The sequence below is a fragment of the Pleurodeles waltl genome, chromosome 3_1 (assembly GCF_031143425.1).
Source record: "Pleurodeles waltl isolate 20211129_DDA chromosome 3_1, aPleWal1.hap1.20221129, whole genome shotgun sequence".
NCBI classification, from domain to species: domain Eukaryota; kingdom Metazoa; phylum Chordata; class Amphibia; order Caudata; family Salamandridae; genus Pleurodeles; species Pleurodeles waltl.
The window spans coordinates 1,436,662,952-1,436,679,143 of record NC_090440.1 but is presented as its reverse complement, the minus strand read 5'-3'; the positions used below and the strand labels follow the sequence as shown (position 1 = coordinate 1,436,679,143).

Here is a 16,192-nt window from a genome sequence, read left to right as displayed (position 1 = left end):
TGGTCGCTTTCTTCAGGAGTTGGTGCAGGGGACTCTGGTTTAGCAATTTTTCACCTGTAGCAAACAGGGAGTCCCTCCTTGAACCAGTTGAAGCCAGGCAAAGTCCTTCTTGTGGTGAAGCCCAAGTGTGCAGCTGGTGCAGTCCTTCTGAGTGCAGGGTCCAGGTGCAGGCCAGGGGTCCAGCAGGGCAGTCCTTCTTCTTCTTTAGTTCCTTTCTTGTTGAATTCTGGAGGGGATCTGAGGCGTGGGTGCAGGTCTGCCAGTTTTATCCTTGCTCCTGGGTGAAAAGCAGGGGGGCCCTGGTTCTCCAATCAGGGACAGGGTCGTCCCCCTGTGATGACCACTTCCTGGGAAGTGTGGCAAAAATCCATCCCAGAAGGCAACAGTCTCTAAAAATCCAAAATGGATGAATCTGATTTTTGGAGGAGAGATCTGGCTGAGCCCACCCACTGGTGTGGCTAAAAATCATAAACACACCCCTCTCCTGCCCTCTCCTAATCTAATCAAGGGGGCACCTAGCTGTCTGGGGTTGCAGGATGTGGGGGTGTTGCTGGGTGCTCCAGATGTCCTTCTCTGCCTTTGAAGACCAGTTTGGCAGCCCTCCCCCTTCCTGCCTCACCATCTGCTGAGGGGAGATTCTCTCCCCCAAGCACATTCCTTTGTGTGAAGCCAGGCCACTTCACACCTCATTAAAGTAGCCTGGCAGAAGCTGCTGCAGGCTGGCCAATCAGAGCACAGCAGCAAAAACAATGCAGAGCTGAAATTGGCAACTTTTTAGGTAAAGTCTAAACTTTTTACCTGCACTAGTTATATTAAATCCAACAACTGGAAGTTGTGGGATTTATTATAACAATCGATTTGATACCAAATTCTTGGTATGTAACATTTAAGGAGACTTTAAAATTTAAAATAAAGTCTGCCCATTCTAGCCTATGAAGGCCATTTACTTCAATGAGGGAAAAACGAATTTGGCTGTTTTTACCTCACCAGGGCTTATAAATCTATTTTTATAAAGTCCCTGCTTATAGTTACATGGCACCCAGCCCTAGGGGCACATAGGGCACACCTTAGGGGTGACTTATATGTAAAAATAAGGTAGTTTAAGACTTTGGAAGTACCTTTAATTCCAAAGTCGAATTTGCATATAACTTTAATTTAAAAGCAGCCAGCAAGGCAGGCTTGCTTTTAAAATGACACTGGGCACCTCAGCAATGCACCTAGGTGTGCACCACCTATGCTGTGGTCCCTAAACCTACATGCCCTACCATATACTAGGTACTTATAGGTAGGTTAACTTAGCCAATTATAATTAGCCTAATTTGCATATCCATTTTACACAGAGCACAGGCCCTGGGACTGGTTAGCAGTACCCAGGGCACCATCAGAGTCAGGAAAACACCAGCATAAAGTGGAAAATGGGGGCAAAAAGTTATGGGGCCTCTGCAATCAGCCCTAGTTTCTCACACTATGCATTTTACATGTCCTGGTAGTGGAAAACTCACAGTCGTTTTCTACTGCTGTGAGGTCTGCCCCTCTTATAGACCAGCATTGGAACTGCCCTCATATACTTTTGAGTGGTAGATTCTGATCTGGACAGAGTAGCCAGGTCAAATTTAGTATGGCTAGAATGGTAATAGAAAATCCTGCTTACTGGTGAGGTTGGATTTAATATTACTATTTTAGAAATGTCACTGTTAGAAAGTGTGCATTTCTCTGCAGTTACTGCCTTCTGTGCCTTACAGCCTGTCTCCAATCAACGTCTGGTCTGTGCTGGTTGACAGCTCCCCTTGTGCATTGCACCCAGGCAACCACAAACACAGGACACTCAGTCACATCTGCATTCATCTGCATACTGAATGGGTCTTCCTGGGCTGGAAGGATGAAGGGGTTCACACTTATATTTCAAAGGCCAGTGGCCACACTCACACAAAGGACTGATAAACCTCCACACGGACCCTGGCAGACAGGATTGGGCTGAAAGCTGAACTTGTGCACTTCAAACCCCCTCTATGAAGTTTCCCCTCATTTCAGAGGCATTTTTGGGTATATAAACTGGGTCTCTGACCCCAGCAAATCAGGCACATCTGGATCTACACTGGCACTCTGTCAGAAGAACTGCCTGGCTGCCCAAAGTACTCATCTAGACTGTTTTGCTGAGGAGGACTGCGGCCCTGCTTGTTGTCCTGAGGCCTGCATTGAAAGTCCGACATTGCCGCAACACCACTGACGTCATGCAGGGTCATCGCGTCACTGTGAAGTCGACACATCACGTGTTGACCGATTGGATCCATCGACCCCACCGGGTCACAAGGAAATTACGCATTGCCACCAATGCCCCTGTACCCAGACGGAACCACTGCCTCGCCGCCCCCTACCTCGCAGTGCTGAACTGACATCTCATCTCCCCAGACTTTGTAAGGGACTGACGCCGCACGGGCCTCAGCGACGCCTCACCTCCACGACTCCGTGAGACATCTCTGTTTCTTCATTTTCAAAGGTACTGTACCTGTGGGTCTGTGAGACTCTGTCACCGGCACCTGTGGTGTTGGATTATAGGGAACGAGTCCGTCAATGATGCTGTGTTAGCCAGAGTTGGAGCTATTGTGTTTCTAAGTGCTTCAGTGGGATTTAATATTCAAAAATTCATAACTTTGCTTGTGTATATTGGATTTTCATCATTTCAACAGTGTATTACTCAGATAAATATTCTCTATATTTCTAAACATGTGTGATGTATTTTTGTCTTGTTTTCACTGTGTCATTATATACGTTATTGCACAAATACTTTTCACATTGCATTCTAGGTTAAGTCTGGCTGCACACTGCCAAGCCACCGGAGGGTGGGCACAGGATAATTTGGACTGTGTTGTGACTTACCATGACTAGGTTAGTGGTCTCTACTTGGACAAGGGTGTATACCTCTGCCAACTAGAGACTCCATTTCTAACAACATTGTTTTGTTGCATCCAGTGGATAAAATGTAGAGGATGCCCTAAAGATATCTCATGGTGCCCTTCATTTGGTCTTATGTGCAAAGAATTATGGACGTTGTGCTTCCCAGTCCCCTGTCAAAGTTTTCCAGACTCTTCCTGCTGCAATTCAGGAGGGCGAGAACTTTTCACAGTTGTTAGCTCAGATGGAGGTGCAGGCTCATTTTTTGTCAGTTGTAATGCTTGACTAATTAAGTGCCACTGACGTGGCCTTTGCTGGATCTCTGGCAGCTAGGCATCATCCTCATTTGAGAAATTGGAAAGCTGAAGCAGGACAAAAGAACTGTCATATATATTTTGGCACAAAGTTTTGCTAAGAACATAAGGAGGTGTTATGGAAATCCTTCAAGAGTCAAAAGCACTCCCAGCCTTTTTGTCAAAAGTAGAAGTCCTTGGAAATCGATCAAAGAGAATATGACAATAAGAAAATAAGGAATTACATTTACCATAACAGACCTCACTTCCACCCGAAAGGGGCTCTTGCTAACTGATCCTCAAAGTCCGCAGCTCCCAGAATCCAGAATCAAGATCAGAATCATATTGCAGAATTTGATGATGGAGCAAGAGGCTTCAGCCAGGGAGTGGCTTTGTATCCAGAAGAATATGGAAGAGGATGGTTATTTTTCCCATTAATAAGTTCTGTTGTAGTAGCCCCTTGAACTAAGGGATGACATTCATGTGTTCCTTTTCTTTTTTCAGGTAACAACTCTGAACATTGTTCTGTGGACAAGACTCCATTTGGGCAAGTTGTGCTTCACATCCTGCGTCACTAGTAACCTTGTCATGAGGGTAATGGCAACCTAATACCAGTGACTCCCTCAATGTGAGACAGCCTAACGTGTTGGACAATACCCTAATTTCTAGACAGGGGTTCTCTGTTCTTGTACCCCCAACCCAGTAGTCCCCACCAAGGGTGCCAGCAGTGTTGAGTGGGGGTGGTGTTGAAGACATTGACTGCTCAGGGTCAGTGGTACACTTCGGATCAGCAATGGTCTTCCAAATGGAAGAAGTTTATTGATGCCTGGGGGGATTCTGGCCTTTTTCTATTTAATACAAGGCAGAGCTTTGAAAGTTTGGTCAGAAATACTGTAACAGTAGCCTACCATCAATCAATCAATCAATCAATCATGGTATTTATAAAGCGCGCTATGTACCCGTCAGGGTTTCGAGGCGCTGAGGGGGGGGGGGGGGGGAGCGCTGCTGGATTAGCGGTCGGAGAGCCAGGTCTTGAGGAGCCTTCTGAATGTGAGGAGGTCCTGGGTCTGGCGAAGAGATGTGGGGAGAGAGTTCCAGGTCTTGGCGGCGAGGAAGGAGAAGGATCTGCCGCCGGATGTCTTGCGCTGGATTCGGGGTACGATGGCGAGGGCGAGGTTGGCGGATCGGAGTTGACGTGTTGGAGTGTAGAAGTTGAGTCTGGTGTTGAGGTAGGAGGGTCCGGTGTTGTGAAGTGCCTTGTGAGCGTGGGTCAGGAGTTTGAAGGTTATCCTCTTGTCTACCGGGAGCCAGTGGAGTTCCTTTAGGTGAGGGGAGATGTGACTTCGGCGAGGTATGTTGAGGATCAGTCGGGCGGAGGCATTTTGGATACGTTGGAGGCGTTTGATGTCTTTGGTTGGTATGCCTGTGTAGAGTGCGTTGCCGTAGTCAAGTCTGCTGCTGACGAGGGCCTGGGTCACCGTCTTTCTGGTTTCTGTTGGAATCCACTTGAAGATTCTGCGGAGCATTCGAAGGGTGTTGAAACAGGAGGAGGAGACGGCGCTGACCTGTTTGGACATGGTGAGGGCGGAGTCCAGGATGAAGCCGAGGTTTCTTGCGTGGCTGGCAGGGGTGGGTGGGAGTCCGAGGACGGAGGGCCACCATGAGTCGTTCCAGGCCGAGGGAGTGCGTCCGAGGATGAGGACTTCCGTCTTGTCGGAGTTGAGTTTCAGGCGGCTGTTGTTCATCCAATCGGCGATGGATTTTAGTCCCTCGTGGAGGTTTGTTTTGGCGGTGAGCGGGTCTTTGGTCAGGGAGAGGACGAGCTGGGTATCGTCGGCGTAGGAGATGATGCTGAGGTGGTGTTGGCGGGCCAGTTGAGCGAGGGGGGCCATGTAGACGTTGAACAACGTGGGACTGAGGGAGGAACCTTGGGGGACGCCGCAGATGAGGTTGGTGGCTTTGGAGCGGAAAGGGGAGAGACGGACTCTCTGCGTTCTGTCGGAGAGGAAGGATGAGATCCAGAGGAGGGCTTTATCTTGGATCCGGGTTCTTGGAGGCGGGTCAGTAGGGTGCGGTGGCAGACGGTGTCAAAAGTGGCTGATAGGTCGAGGAGGATGAGGGCTGAGGTTTCGCCGTTGTCCATTTGATGTCTGATGTCATCTGTGGCGGCGAGGAGGGCAGTCTCAGTGCTGTGGTTTCGTCTGAATCCGGATTGTGAGGGGTCCAGGATGGAATTGTCTTCGAGGAAGTGGGTGAGCTGGGTGTTGACGATCTTCTCGATGACTTTCGCTGGAAAAGGGAGGAGAGAGATCGGACGGAAGTTTTTGAGGTCGTTGGGGTCAGCCTTGGGTTTTTTGAGGAGGGGTTGGATTTCTGCGTGTTTCCAGCTGTCCGGGAAGGTGGCAGAAGTGAGGGATAGGTTGATGATCTTGCGGAGTTCGGGGGCGATGGTGGCGTTGGCTGAGTTGAAAACATGGTGGGGCCACGTGGGTCCAGGCGGTGAGGCGGCAGTCGCGGGAGGAGACGTCAGGGGTGAGGTCTGGCGGTGGACCGGTGATGAAGCTGTCGTGGATGGTGGTGATTTTCTGGTGGAAGAAGGTGGAGAGATCGTCGCAGAGTTTCTGGGAGGGCGGGATGTCGTTGGAGTTGGCTTTCGGATTGGAGAGTTCCTTCACGATGCCGAAGAGTTCTTTGCAGTCGTGGGCGTTGTTGTTGATGCGTTCGGTGAAGTGGGCGCGCTTGGCGGTGCGGATCCGTTGGTGGTGTTCGCGGTTGGCGTTTTTGAGGGCGGCGAGGTTGTCGGGTGTGCGTTCTTGGATCCATTTCTTTTTGAGCTTCTGGCAGTTGCTTTTTGAGGTGGTGAGATCGTCTGTGAACCAGGCTGGTTTTTTCTTTCCTTGGATGGTGGTGGGTTTCTTGAGAGGGGCAAGGGTGTTGGCGCAGTCGAGGATCCATTGATGGAGGTTGATGGCGGCTGTGCTCGGGTCGATTGCGTCGGGTGGAGGGTTGTTGCTGAGGGTGCTGGTCAGTTGTTCTTGGGTGACTTTGCCCCAGCGGCGGTGGGGAGGTAGCTGGATGCGGTGTTGCTCTGTGGTTTTCTTATAGGTGAAATGGACACAGTGATGGTCAGTCCAGTGGAGTTCGGAGGTGTGGTTGAAGGAAATGTGGTTGCTGGAGGTGAAGAGGGGGTCAAGGGTGTGACCGGCGATGTGGGTAGGCGTGTTGACTAGCTGTCGGAGACCGAGGTTGAGGAGGTTGGAGGTCAGTGACGCGGTGTTGACGTCGTTGGCATTTTCCAGATGGTAGTTCAGATCTCCCAGGAGGATGTAATCCGGGGAAGCGAGGGCGTGGGTGCTTGCAAGGTCGGCGATGGTGTCGTTGAAGGGGGCTCTTGGTCCTGGTGGGCGGTAAATGAGGGTTCCTCTGAGGGTCGTGTTGGGGTCCGTGTGGATCTGGAAGTGGAGGTGTTCTGCTGTCCTGAGGGTGTCGTCCGAGTGGGTGTGGATTTTGAGGGTAGCTTTGTGAGCGATGGCTATTCCGCCGCCGATTCCGTTGGTTCGATCTCTTCTGGTGATTTTGTAGCCGTCCGGTATGGCGATGGCGATGTCCGGAGACGAGGAGTCGTTCCACCAGGTTTCGGTCAGGAAAGCCACGTCAGGAGCAGTGGTGTCGAGCAAATCCCAGAGCTCGATGGCTTGTTTTCGTGCGGAGCGGGTGTTGATGAGGATGCAGTTCAGGTGGTTGGGGTTGGATGTTTTCGTAGTTGGAATGGTCGTTCTGGTGCAGGAGAAGTTGCAGGTACGGCAGGAAAAAGGTCCTTTCGTGTGCTTCGGGGATGCCCGGTAGCATTCAGTGGAGGGGCCGGGGTTGAAGGCGCGGAGTTCGTTGATCGAGTAGCGGATGCGGGGGGCGCGAGGGAGCGGCAAATGGGGGCGCGAGGGGGGCGGGGCCGCAGGGAGGCAGCGGCAGGGAACGAGGAGCGCACAAGGGGCAGAAACACTGAAAAACGAGCAAAATGCGAGCAGATACAATAAGAAAAATCACACAAACAGAAAAACAGTATTGCACAATTTACGATCGGGGAGACAGCAATCAGGGGGGCACAAAGGGGGCAGAAGCGCCGGCGGCGAGGCGCTGAAAAAGCGAGAAAACTGAAAAAACACTTACGGGACGGCGGAAGCGGCACACGGGTCAAGCGAAGCTAGTCAGAGCCCACTAGACCCCAGGGATGAGGCGCAGGAGGATGCCTGCGGGTGGAGGAGGGCCTCGAACACGCAAACAGCAGCGTGGTCAGGGGACAGAGGCAGGAGGCAGCAGGTTGGTGCTGCGGTCGTGGGGGGCGAGCTCAGGACCTGAAACAGGTCAGAGGTCGCTCACTCGCGACGCGCAGCGCCAGCCATTAAGAAGGGAGGGGGGAGGGAGGAGGAGCTGGGAGGCGGGAGGCGGGAGGGAGCGGCAAATGGGGGCGCGAGGGGGGCGGGCCGCAGGGAGGCAGCGGCAGGGAACGAGGAGCGCACAAGGGGCAGAAACACTGAAAAACGAGCAAAATACGAGCAGATACAATAAGAAAAATCACACAAACAGAAAAACAGAATGGCACAATTTACGATCGGGGAGACAGCAATCAAGGGGGCACAAAGGGGGCAGAAGCGCCGGCGGCGAGGCGCTGAAAAAGCGAGAAAACTGAAAAAACACTTACGGGACGGCGGAAGCGGCACACGGGTCAAGCGAAGCTAGTCAGAGCCCACTAGACCCCAGGGATGAGGCGCAGGAGGATGCCCGCGGGTGGAGGAGGGCCTCGAACACGCAAACAGCAGCGTGGTCAGGGGACAGAGGCAGGAGGCAGCAGGTTGGTGCTGCGGTCGTGGGGGGCGAGCTCAGGACCTGAAACAGGTCAGAGGTCGCTCACTCGCGACGCGCAGCGCCAGCCATTAAGAAGGGAGGGGGGAGGGAGGAGCAGCTGGGAGGCGGGAGGCGGGAGGGAGCGGCAAATGGGGGCGCGAGGGGGGCGGGGCCGCAGGGAGGCAGCGGCAGGGAACGAGGAGCGCACAAGGGGCAGAAACACTGAAAAACGAGCAAAATACGAGCAGATACAATAAGAAAAATCACACAAACAGAAAAACAGTATGGCACAATTTACGATCGGGGAGACAGCAATCAGGGGGGCACAAAGGGGGCAGAAGCGCCGGCGGCGAGGCGCTGAAAAAGCGAGAAAACTGAAAAAACACTTACGGGACGGCGGAAGCGGCACACGGGTCAAGCGAAGCTAGTCAGAGCCCACTAGACCCCAGGGATGAGGCGCAGGAGGATGCCTGCGGGTGGAGGAGGGCCTCGAACACGCAAACAGCAGCGTGGTCAGGGGACAGAGGCAGGAGGCAGCAGGTTGGTGCTGCGGTCGTGGGGGGCGAGCTCAGGACCTGAAACCATCACCACGAATCATCAATTCAGAATGGGCTCTGTGTCCCTAAACCAATTAGCTCGGCAGATCTGTACTTGGGGAGAGAGTAACCTTTTAGCCCTCAGAGCCACTCACCTCAAGAGGTCCATAGATACCCAGATGGATTGCCTCAACAGATTCTTTCCAACTCCCTGGATTTTGCTCTAAGCCCTCTCATATTTCAGGAGGTATGCAGAAGGTGGGACACCTTCATTGTAGATCTGTTCACAAATGACAGAATGCTCAGCTACCTCTATTTTTGTCAAGACTTCAGGATTGAATGGCAGTAGGCACTGCTGTTCTAACAAGTCCTTGGTCAGTGGGTCTTCACTACTCTTTTCCCTGTGTCCCCCAATCCTAAGGGTCTTAGCAAGACTGCAGGCGGAATAAGCAGATGTGGTGTAAGTTCTTCCTTTTTGGACATGGAGGCCATGGTCTCCTTTACTGAGGCGCCACCAGATGGGTCTGGAATGGATTTTTCCACTATCCCCCTCTCCTCGGCCATTTCCTCCTCTTCCCAAGGGACTCTGGCCCAGTTAAGACTATTGGCTCGGAGATTAAGAGAGAAGGATCCGTTTGAGCCATTAGAGAAAATGTCAGATAAATTCCTTAAATACAAGACTTTTTTCTTAGTCAATATCACAATGGATAGATGCTTATGTGAGCTAGGGGCTCTTGACTGTAGACACTGATACTTAAAGGTTTTTTAAAACAGTTCTGTCCCTCAGACCAACATTTTTACCAAAGGTAAATTCCAGGTTTCACAGAGCTCAGGAATGTATTCACCATCTTCCCGCTACAGACAGCGAGTGAGTAGATCCTTTGAAACATCTCAGATGTAGTAAACAGAACCGCTACATATAGAGTTTGAGATCTCCTTTTTGTCAGCTTCGGATCAGTGAAAAAAGGCAAGAAACTGTCTTCTTCCACATTAGCTAGGTGGATGTAGGCAGTTATACCATTGGCCTATCAAGACTATGACAAGGATACCCCTGGTTCCATTAAGGGGCAGTCCACTAGAGGTATGGCTACCTTTTGGGGTAAATGGCCAGGTATCTCAATTGAAGATATACTACTTCTATCTTCATTAGACATTATTATAGATTACATGTGGCCCAGTATTCTGAATTGGCCTTGGTTCACAAACAGTTTTGGGTCCTATGTCAAGATACGGTACTAGTTATTTTTATTTGGTCAGTTAGTGTAATAGTCACTAAAGATGTGTAAGAAGAGCACGTGTGGTGGGGTGGGATAAATGAAGATAAATTCATGTCTTCTGGTTTAAATATTTCTAGCTGATGAAGGATTATTTTGCTTTGGTAGAACTCAAGACAGAAAATGGGGCAAGGAAGGAGTTGAAGAGTTAATGGTCAGATTACTTGCCACCAATTTAATTGCTCCGATTCCGCTTACTCACCCTTGAACCTACCATCTTCCCTCCCTCTCTCCTCTGGTTCCTTTACGGGGCATGGCTTGGTCAAGAACAGGAAGTCCTAGAAGAGGTGAAAGGCTTTATGGTTAGAGTATGTCAAGATGTACTGGGCTATTGCACTGTATGTTGTGATTTGTTCTGAAATGAATAAAAAGTGTTTAAAAAAATAAGTCTACCAGGATGTGTGAGGGGAAAGAAGCTTGGAAAGTGGTGTTGAGTGAGAGTGAATACACATATCCACCCAAGACGTAGGTACTGGAACAAATAAGGAGAATTAGACTGATGAAGAATGCCAGTAAGTAATCTGGCCATTATGAGTTCAAGTAGAATCATTTGCAGTGTTTTGTTTACTGCACAAACAATATGCACGGTACATTAAGGTACATTAAATATTGTAATATTTTTTCCCTGTTGAATTCTGCCAGGTTTGACTTGCCAGAATTTTATCAAGGGGTAGATATTTAATTCATATGGTAATTAGCGGATGCGGAAAATAAATACCATTCAACTTCGAATTTTCCAACCCCTGCGTAAACCCCTATTTGCGCAAGGATTGAATTACAATTAATTTGTAATCAGGACCTAAAAACCTCTGCAGCCCTTCTTCCACTGTATGTAATGCAATTTTAAAATATTGACTTGCATACTTTCAGTTTTAGGCTGGGATCTTGTTGCAACATAAATACACATCAATATTCGCCAGTGTACCAACCACTGTCTATGAATCTCTGCAGTGATCACATTAACCAAGTCAGCTTTCATAACACAGAGTGCTTTTCCCACCAATTTAACCTGTGTCTATCTTTCATTTGCATTGTGTCTAGGGTTGCCACCTTTGCGAGAGAAATGGCTATTTTTAGAGTCTGATAAGGACTGGACCTGACACTAAATAATACTGTAAACAAAACCGTAAACATTCAGTTGTAAAATGACTTTTCTGTCTTTGTTTGATCATTAGTCATGGATCATTAAAGGAGATCTAGAACACATTCAAAAGAACTTTCTATTTATACTTGCAGTTTTAAGTGTGTATCCATAAAGGCTAAAAATACCGTCTTTGTGAGCTTTTGCAGATATTTGTACCGGCCAGTCCTGGTAGAAAACCGGTTAGGTGGCAATCCTCGTTGTGGGCGTTATATTTTGTATGCTTTACCTGAAGGTGAAAGGCCTACAAAATAGTTGCAGAATAATGTATATTTTTAGCCTCTTCTCTGGCCTGCCCCCAAACTCCCCTGTGCACATGCACTTAAAATCACAGTACCCATTCATTTTATATACACCTGTACCACTGGATGAATTGCGAAACACTTCGTATGAGGCTGTCACTTAAGCCACAAATCCAACACTGCTCAGTACACACCCCCTGAAGAATCGTGCGTGTCCAGGAAGCTGCGGAATCCTGGGCAGGCGAGGGTGGAGGGCTCGCTGGAGCCCTTTTACTGCAATGGGCGATGCGCGCCTCCTCATGATATCGTGGCTCGTGACCACATGGAGCCACCAGGGAGCCCCCAAAACAAAGGCTTCCATGTGACTCAAGCTACGCCCGGTACTAGAGTAATGAATTAACACCCTTTTCCTGCTCTTTGCCCGGATCAAACGTTTGAAGAGGACACACTTGAAGCAAAATGAGCACTGACTGCCTAAATAAACAATAACAAACGCACGATTTCTAAAAAAAAACAAAGGCAACGAGCCGAACCTCTGCTTTGGCGCACCTCGTCCGCAGATTCTGAAGTGTCTTGAAGCACCATGCAGACCTACTCGGAGCCCTGTGATTCCCTCTCGCTGGTACTGTGCAGTTCTTCCGCAAAGACATAAAGGTAGGGGCGGAGGAGGAGGAAGTAGCCTGTGAGAATCGCGCAAACTTTGCCCCACTGTCCACTAGCGATAGGTGTGGTTTATTCCCTTCCCCTGCTGGAAACCTTCTTGAATTTCCAGCAAAACCCTAGCCCTCATTAGCTTCGTGAAACGCTGTGCATGCCACTTCAGTGCTAGAATAGGAAACAATTTACTCTAGGCGGCCATTAATTGTGTACGTGCGTGGTGGTGGGCAGGTGTCAATGTGTGCCAGAGGAAAGGGTGTGGAGTCACGAGGAAAAGAGTCATGAAAAACAGTCAGCCAGTCAAGGTATGTATGTTTTTTAATGTGTCGCAAAGAGATTGGCAACAAGGACACGTGACGGTAAAGCTGTCCTGATTAATGATTTGGTCACAAAGAGGCTGCATTTTAAAATATCTGATAGGTTAACTGCTGCAAAGATTTCTTCTGCACATAGCAAATTACAGGGAATAATAATATTGGTAAGATAACTCTGGGGGTCGATGCACTTGCTGGAGAGATTTGTGTATTGTCCAATCATAGGCCTGATTCCGAGTACAGCAGTCCATGGGCCGCCGTCACTGTGGTGGCGGTCGGTTCGCCGCAACCTTGGCGGTCCCACCTCCACATTACGATGTTGGCGGTTGGACTGCCAGCACACTGCCACCACTGCCAGGATCACAGCTTCCAGAGGGTTGGCGGCGGTGAAAGTCGTGGTCAGCAACTCCGGAGCCGAGTTTGGCTCCACTGTGCTAACCACGACTTTCCTTTCCACCAGACTAAAAGGCTAGCGAAACAGCAGAGTTGGGGGCCACAGGGGGCACCTGCACTGCCCACGGCCATGTCAGGGGCAGTGCAGGGATCCATCCTCCTGTCAGCACATTCAAAATGCACAGTCTGCCATGGCAGACTGTGCCCATTCCATGAGTGCTGTGTGTGGCGGGCCAATGCAGCTGCACAGTTTCTGCCAGTCAGCCTGGCAGAAACATCGTAATAAGGCGGTGGGAAGGCCAATGGCTTTGCAATGGCCTCACCACCATCGTGTTGGCGGTCGGGCGGATGGACCATCAACTTCATATTCAGGCCCATAGTTTTGACACAAGATAGCACTTAGGGTTAGTGCGCCTGCTACAAAGTACAAGGGTAGCATGCAGATCACATATTTGTATTTTGTATACGTGGATACTGCATATAGCACAGAAATCCATTTGTTACTTCCAGTTCATAACTTGCAATCCTTTTAATATCTCACAGTGTGCTATTAGTCAGCAGCAGGGACCTGCATGCAAACTGCAAGTCATTGGCTTGGGTCCTGATTGTTTTTTATTCTCAATTTGCTATTATTCTAAGTTTGCAAAAAAGGTTTCATTTGGATAGTAATAAAATCTTGTTAGTACAGACAACCTCAATGACTGTGTTGCGTTTTAAATCTTTACTTTGTGTTTCTTCACCCCATTCACTCAACATATAGGGGTTGATTTACAACACAGTGGTGCATCGGTCTGGATGCGCCACTTTTCTTGCGCGCCCCATGCCCCACCTAACGACACCATGACCGCACCATATTTACAATATGGCGCACCATGGCGGTCATTACCACAATAGCATCAAAATCTTTTACGCTAATGTAGCGCTTTGCTGTACTAGCGTCAAAAAATTTGATGCTAGTGCATGAAAGCACAAGGAGGCCCATTGATTTCAATGGGCGCTTCATTTTAACACATGCTCTTACCAGGCATTAAAAATTACAAAAAAAATGGCACTGTGAAATCTTGTAAATTTCACTGAGCCGTTTTCTTCCGGCCTCCCTGCAGGAGAATGTCCCCCTTGCATAAATTGTGCCTGACGCAGGCATATTGTGGCACAACGGGTTAAGAAGTGGCACAATGCTTACATTGAGCCACTTTGTAAATATGGCACGGTGAAAAGGTAACCTTAGTGGTGCCTTAGCGAGAAAAAAAATGATGTTAAGGCGGCACTAAGGTGGCGCTAGGGGCTTGTAAATATGCTTCATTATGTCTAGCATGAATGATATGTGCCTCCTACAACTTATTACCCTCATTTTCCAAAGCAACATGTGTGACATGGCCCTAATACAGGGTCATTCCTCAAATTTTTTGCCTTTTTTCTCCTTATTTTTCTGACCCTTGTTGGCTGACGTTATGACTCTGAGCACTTTTTCAGTGCTAAAGTGCATGTGCTCTCCCTTGTTAACTTGGTATGATTGGCTTATACCTAATTGGCATATTTAATTTACCTATAAGTCCCTTGTAAAGTGGTATCCCTATACCCAGGGCCTGTAAATTAAATAGTACCAGTGGGCCTTCAGCGCTGCTTGCGCCTCCCACTGAAGTAGCCTTTCAAACCTGTCTCAGGCCTGCTAGAGCAGGGCCTGTGTGCGCAGTTTTCTGTCACAGGGACCTGGTATCTAAATTTCCATGCCAGGCCCAGAACTCCCCTTTTACTACATGTAAGTCACCCCTAAGGTACGCCCTAGCTAGCCGTATGGGCAGGGTGTCATGTATGTAGAGGGCAGGACATGTGCCTAGTAATGTGGCCTGTCCTGGTAGTGACATACAGCCTATTTGGTTTCTCACTGCTGTGAGTGCTGCCTTCTCATAGGATTGCATTGGAAATGCCCTGCCTTATGTGTAAGGGATATTGGCCCTCATTACAACCCTGGCGGTAAATCCCGCTTACCGCCGTGCTGACGGCCGTCAAGATACCGTGGCCGCGGCGGAAATTCGCTACAGGTATTACGACCCACATCTCGTAATCCACCACAATACAGACACCCACACAAGTCTGCCACACCAAAGGTCAGTGGTGAACTGGCGATAGCAAAACCCACACCATTACGCCAACAAGAATATGCCCACACTATCACGACCCACGAATCAACGCAGCGGTCATTCAACCACGGTAAACCATTGGCGGTACACACCGTCGTGCTCAAAATACACACACATTTACAAAACACAACCACATTGGACAAATTAAAATACACACACCTGATACACATACACACACCACACCCACACATGCACACCACTATAAAACACACACCCACATTACCCACAACCCCATACAATGACATTTGTGGAAGAAGCACAGAGAGAGAGAATAGCAAATACTACACCAGCATCCACAGGCACACAACACCATCACTCATACAACATCCATGCACCTCAAAGAATACACACCAACACAACACATCACACAGCACAACAAATATCACCTCGCACATCACCCACACCACATTATGGCACCTCAAAGACACCCTAGGTTTTCTGAGGAGGAGCTCAGGGGCATGGTGGAGGAAATCATCCGGGCAGAGCCACAGCTATTCAGATCACAGGTGCAGCAGACCTCTATTGCAAGGAAGATGAAGCTATGGTGGAGAATTGTCGATAGGGTCAATGCAGTGGGACAGCATCCAAGAACACGGGATGACATTGGGAAGAGGTGAAACGACCTATGGGGGAAGGTGCATTCCGTGGTATCAAGACACCAGGTAGCTGTACAGAGGACTGGCGGTGGACCCCCACCGCCTCCCCCACAACTGACAACATGGAAGGAGCAAGTCTTGGCAATCATGCATCCTGAGGGCCTCGAAGGAGTAGCAGGAGGACTGGACTCTGGTAAGTCATATCTTTACTACTTTATCCCCCACACCCTACCTGCATGCCATCACAAACTCCTACCCCTACCCTCACATCGATCACCCGAGCACCCCACAGATACCCCACTATCACAACCCACACATCCCAATATCAAGCCTGGTATGTAACACCAATGCATGGACACCCATCACCAAAGCATGTCCAGTCGAGAGACTCACCCAGGCCACAAAATCACCAATCACACAAGGGCCAAGCCAATAATGCAAGCACAGGACTAGATGGTAGCTCACCCATTGCACAAGATGGCACACACAGATACAATAACTATGCATTTACACCCCAACAAAACCCCTACCCAACGTCACCGGACAGGAGGTGCCAGCCACATCCAGAGTCCCCCCACAGAAGAGGCCCACAGTGATGACAGCAGCTCTGCACGCCTGGATCAAGATGACCAGCCCGGCCCATCAGGGACCTTCGGACCGTTGGTTCCTCTGCCACAGTCACAAACCACCACTGAACCTCCCCCCTCAGGAAACAACACCACAGCCCCCATCCAGCAGGCCCATCCCTCTATCCCCAGGACACATCAATCAGCAGTGTGTCCACCACTACAGGGACCCCAGGCAACCCCACTAACCTAAGACAATCAGGGACCTGGGGTCAGTGGCAGTGGGCACACGGTTCAGGGGACAG

At 49.6% G+C, this 16,192-nt stretch overlaps 1 protein-coding gene across 3 annotated transcripts in view; it reads right to left on the bottom strand.

Annotated features, from left to right (window-relative positions):
• The window catches only part of LOC138285261 (interleukin-18-like), a 294,006-nt gene that overhangs the window by 248,370 nt on the left and 29,444 nt on the right, over positions 1-16,192 (bottom strand). Inside the window, exon 1 of one of the 3 annotated variants that reach the window (XM_069224971.1) lies at positions 11,754-11,870. The exons of the other annotated variants lie outside the window; for them this stretch is intronic. Within the exon in view, the coding sequence (XP_069081072.1) occupies positions 11,754-11,805 (52 nt within the window). The 5' untranslated portion in view covers positions 11,806-11,870. Of the gene's footprint in view, positions 1-11,753; positions 11,871-16,192 lie in introns of those variants that run through there. 3 annotated transcript variants of the gene reach the window in all.